Source organism: Talpa occidentalis, unplaced genomic scaffold (assembly GCF_014898055.3).
Source record: "Talpa occidentalis isolate TD23 unplaced genomic scaffold, MPIMG_talOcc4v2.1 talOcc4.3, whole genome shotgun sequence".
NCBI classification, from domain to species: domain Eukaryota; kingdom Metazoa; phylum Chordata; class Mammalia; order Eulipotyphla; family Talpidae; genus Talpa; species Talpa occidentalis.
In genome coordinates, this window is record NW_023603184.1 from 884,122 (window position 1) to 889,244 (window position 5,123).

General features: G+C 38.1%; 1 protein-coding gene across 1 annotated transcript; it reads left to right on the forward strand.

The window, feature by feature from the left end:
• Positions 1–2,563: 2,563 nt before the first annotated feature.
• Positions 2,564–3,528, forward strand: LOC119254210 (olfactory receptor 5B3-like). The gene has a single exon (XM_037521328.1). The coding sequence runs from the start codon at positions 2,590–2,592 to the stop codon at positions 3,526–3,528; it is 939 nt and encodes a 312-aa protein (XP_037377225.1). The 5' UTR covers positions 2,564–2,589.
• Positions 3,529–5,123: the final 1,595 nt, after the last annotated feature.

Sequence of the window (5,123 nt, forward strand, 5' to 3'; positions counted from 1 at the left end):
ATATTTAGGAAGAGTTCATATTGCCTGAAAAGAGAAAGCAAACATTGTTTAAAAATGAACAAAAAAATGAACAATGATGTAAAATATATACAAATAAATAATTTTTTAAAAAATGCAACAGAAAAAAAGGACTTAATATTGAACATTTCAGGAACACCTAATGTGTGTTAGATATTTTATCTGGTTTGTGGGTATGGGATCTGCAAATCTTCTTGACAACCCTAAGATAATGGAGTGATACCATTATCTCCCACTTACCCATGAGAAGCTGGAGTCCAATGATTTAAGTACTTAAACAATTTGGTGCCTCAACACTTTTACATAGTGCAAACCTGTAACCACTACATAGGTAACCAAAGGTTACCAAAGGTTCAAAACGACTCCCTGATAATTACCCAAATGAAATAAAAATTTGTGTTTGCACAAAACTTTTAGATATGTTTTTTCATCAGCTTTGTTTATAATCACCAAACACTGGAAACATTAAAAAAGGGTTTTCACTCATAGCAGGAATATAGAGAACTTAAATAAGGGACCAGGAAAATGAATAACTATAAGAAAGTGAAAATCGGGCCTCCCCGGTGGCGCAGCGGTTGAGCGCGGGGTTGTGAAACTGCCCGCAGCCTCGGCTACACCGGTTCGATCCCCGAGTGCTCCCAGGCCACCGGAGGAGGGTCCCACATGGTGCGCAGACCTCTCCTGCCGCCCGCTGCTCCCCTCAGCAGTGTACTTCGGTCCTTCTGCCTGCTCTGCTCCCCACTCTGGCTCTGGTGAATTCTCTCACCCTCCCGCGCTTCTGACTGTACCCGGTGCTTGTATAAATAAATAAATAAATAAATAAATAAATAAATAAATAAATAAATAAATAAATGAATAAATGAATAAATGAATAAATCTTTAAAAAAAAAAAAAAAGAAAGTGAAAATCAAAATCAACAAAAAACTATGAACCAGAGACACCTTTTGGGGGTGGGGGGCGGGAGGGGAGGGATTGGGGTCAGAATGGGGGGTTGCAAATGTATGGGGAATATAAAAATAAAATTTATTATTTAAAAAATAAATAAATAAATAAATAAAAATAAAAAAGGGTTTTCAACTGAGGAAAGAACAAAAAAATAAAACATAATGTTCACAGCATGGAATAATACTTTGTAATTTGAAATTCCACTATCGACACAGATAAGGATGTACCTTTAACAGAATCATTTTAAGTGAAAAATGCAAGAATTAAATACTATGGATTCTAAGACACTAGTGAAGGACATTCTCACAAAGGTAAAATTACATGGAAAAATCAGGTCAGTAATTATGACAGCATTGACTCCAAGGATGCTGAAGGACCAAAATCTTAGAAATATACATTAAGAGGTGTGCATACTACTCTCTGAAACTTGTTAATTAAAAATTGAAAATAATAAGAAATAACAATGCAAGCACATCTATACACCTGCAAATTATGCTATGGGGTTCCCATAGGCGGTTTGATTACTTTGTCGCTTGGAAAGTGGAGTGAGAAGCAGGAGGTGCCCTCATGGGGGACATCCCCTGAGAACCTCACGTCTTCATAATCCACTCTTGGTCCCCATGCGCTAACCCTGTATCCGCCGTGCCTTCTGGAGCTTTATTTACAATGACCAGACTTTGGCCCCAGACCTATTGAACATCATGTGTTCATCACAATGGTGATGGTTTGCACATGCAGACCTTCTTCTGATCTCTGGATTTCCTACGAACTTGCAGCCATGGCCAAGGAAACACTCCAAGGTAAAAATCATATTGAATGACTTTAAAGTGAAGCCTCCTAAATCCACCAAGTTGTTTTAAGATGTTGCTTTGTTACTTGCTAACACAATATCCTGGGCTTATTGAAAGAGGTAAATGCTATTATGTCTATTTTAAAATTAATGAGAAAGTCAGGAAAAACACACGGTAGATTCAGGACTTGAACCCAGGTTAATGGCTTCTTTTCTTCATGTTCCCCGCCCTAGAGACACTGGAACCTGTCCCCACTACTGCACAGAGCTTCTCTAACAGATTATGTACATTATTCCCTGGCTGCATTTTTTTTTTAATCTCAAACACACTATTCGGGGTTGACTGTCATTGTTTTCAAGCAGAAGGTGAGCTCCTGTATACACTGTATGCTTTTAGTGAAAACTGTGTTTTTGGAACTATGAATAAATAACTCATTCTCATGTGACTCACACTGTAAGTGAAAATAATAAAGACCCAATCTCACAGCTCTAATGGCTAGACATTGTAAAATTTAACCATCCAGTGAAAGCTTAATATTGCCTTGTTGGAAAATTCAGTAAAGTTTGCAAGTATCAGTCTAAAAATAAAAAAAAAAAAGTTTTGGTGATCCATGAAGATTCCTTATACATCAGCTTAGAGTTCCAGACTATGTATACAATAAACAATGCATTAAAGGTAATGTCTCAGGTATGGAAACTCTTGAGACACATACTCTTGCTGTAATGAAATAATGACGACAGTATATTAAGATTCAATTTCACCGTAATTTCCACATCTAATTATCTATTCCCTTATTTCACATTGCTGGAGGACATCTGATTTCTAAACAACCTCCATGGAGAACACCACAGAAGCGACCCAGTTCATCCTCCTAGGACTGACCAAAGTCACAAGCCTGCGAGTCCCACTTATAATGATATTCAGTTTTATATATGCAGTAAATGCCATCGGGAACGTGGGGATGATCCTGTTGATATTTTTGGACTCTCGTCTCCACTCGCCCATGTACTTCTTCCTCAGTAACCTGTCTCTGATAGACTTCTGTTACTCTACATCTGTATTCCCTACGGCCATGGCCGGCTTATTCATAGGAGACAAGGTCATCTCCTACAATGCATGTGCTGCTCAGATGTTCTTTTTTGCACTTTTTGTCACTGGGGAAGTTTACATCTTGGCTGCAATGGCCATTGACCGCTTTGCAGCTGTGTGCAAACCCCTGCATTACACCACCATCATGACCACAGGTGTGTGTGCAGGTCTGGCCATAGCCTGCTATGTAGCTGGTATCACAAATGCCTCCATCCAAGTTGGGGAAGCATTCAGTGGCACTTTCTGCAGCTCCAATGTAGTCCATCATTTTTTCTGTGATGTTCCAGCAGTCATGTCTCTCTCTTGCTCTAAAAATCATTTTGGTGAGATGGTTCTTCTTTATGTTGACACCTTCAATGTCTTTTCTGCTCTTTTAGTTATCTTTGTTTCCTACATATTCATTTTTATCAACCTCCTAAAGATGCGCTCATCTGCAGGCTATCAGAAGGCTGTGTCCACCTGTGCTTCTCACGTCACCGCCATCTCCATCTTCTTTGGAGCACTCATGTTCATGTACTTGCAGCCCAGCTCCAGCCATTCCATGGACACGGACAAAATGGCATCTGTGTTTTATACTATGGTCATCCCCATGCTGAACCCCATAGTCTACAGCCTGAGGAACAAAGAGGTCAAGAATGCGATCAAGAAAGTGGGTGAGAAGACAAAATTGTCTCTGGGATTGTGATTTTAACATTGTGTGGGGCATAATTAGCTACTTTCATTCCTCTCTATCTTCTTCATGTGTTGACCGGTTAAGTCAAAATACGGTTAAGATACACGGTTAAGTCAAAATGATACCCTCACCTTTCCTAAGGCCTATTGTCTAGAATGGGGAAACATAATGGATAACGAGAAGCACAACATGTTTGGTTCCTGTGTCAAAAATACATATTAGGGATATTTGGTTTATTCACTTGTTTTTAGGCATTCTCTCTGCCACATGCACTATTAATACATTGGAGCAGAAAATTAGCAAGAAGTAAAATAAGAGTATTATTGTTAAAAATCTTACTTAAATTTTAAATTGGGATATTGGTATATTAAAAAAAATCAAGGTTTTTTAGTAGTTAAATAATCTAAGAGTCCTAACTTGAGAAAAGATGGGATACAGTCATAATACTTTGTGTTTATTTCATTGGCATATTTTATTGACAGAATAAGATTTGTCATTATAAATGCATCAAAAATTCTACTTTGTCTGAGTCATTTTGTTGGGCTGTTATTTTCTCAAAATACTTTTCAAAAGGAAAATAGCCACAACATGAAAAAAAGTAGAAAAATAAAAGCATTTTTAATTTCTTCATAGATACTGCCCACTTACACATCGTTTAAAAAAAATGCACTGAGACATTGATAATGTATTTTAAGTCTGCAAGTATTTAGATGGTTATATTGCTTATTAATTTTAATTTTGTTAAGTTGCATTATATCTTTTCACTCTGCCAGTTTTTTTTTTTTTACCACAGTTAATTCACAATGATATTTCCCAATTTTCTCACAAATCCAAGCAAGCTTCTACTTCAGGGATTTTGTCCCTGCTGTTAAGGCTCTGCATAAATGACTCCTTTATTCCCAGATGTTATCTTCAATAACCATCTTCATAAATTCTCATCACCCATCCCATGTGCACAATTCCCTCATCCTGTAGATTCTTCATAGTTTGATTGACATTGGCTAGCTAAAGATTATTTCCTCACTTCTATATTTTCTCTCAACTATGCCATAAATTCCAAGACATTGTTGACATTTTCTTTAAAACGTCATTAAAATGATCCTTGTACTTCAATATGTGAGCTGCATAGTTGATTCTCAGTAAATAATTGTAAACTGAATGCATGAAATAAAGTTGGAGTCTACTGGTCCCATGTGTTGAATCTTTGAACCACTGATCATGGTGTGTTTTCAGTAATTTAGAAATAGCACCACAAGCTATTGAAAAGGATTGCTTCCTAGAAATCCAGCTCAAGAGTGTCATCACAAGCCACCTCATGAATAGAACCTCATTTTGTCTTTAGAACTCTTCAGTGAGGGATTGTAGTGCCAGCAAGGGCACAAAGCAAGTTTTCTGTGATTGGAGCAGATGGGATAAAGGAGAGTCCTGGAGCTCTTGGTGGCTTTCTCAGGCTTTTATTGAGCTTTTACATGTAGTGCAGCACCAGGTACATGGCAGGTAGAGGTGCCGGGGGCCAGGAAGCCGGTAAGCTTCCAGGCCCCCGGCAAGTCTTCACTCTGGGCTCTCTGATGTTCTTTCTCCCTTTCACTCTCCTGCCTCTGCTTCTC

What these genes read in the sequence shown, in the direction of transcription:
- LOC119254210 (XM_037521328.1), top strand. Translation starts at nt 2,590, where the DNA reads ATGGAGAACACCACAGAAGCGACCCAGTTCATCCTCCTAGGACTGACC.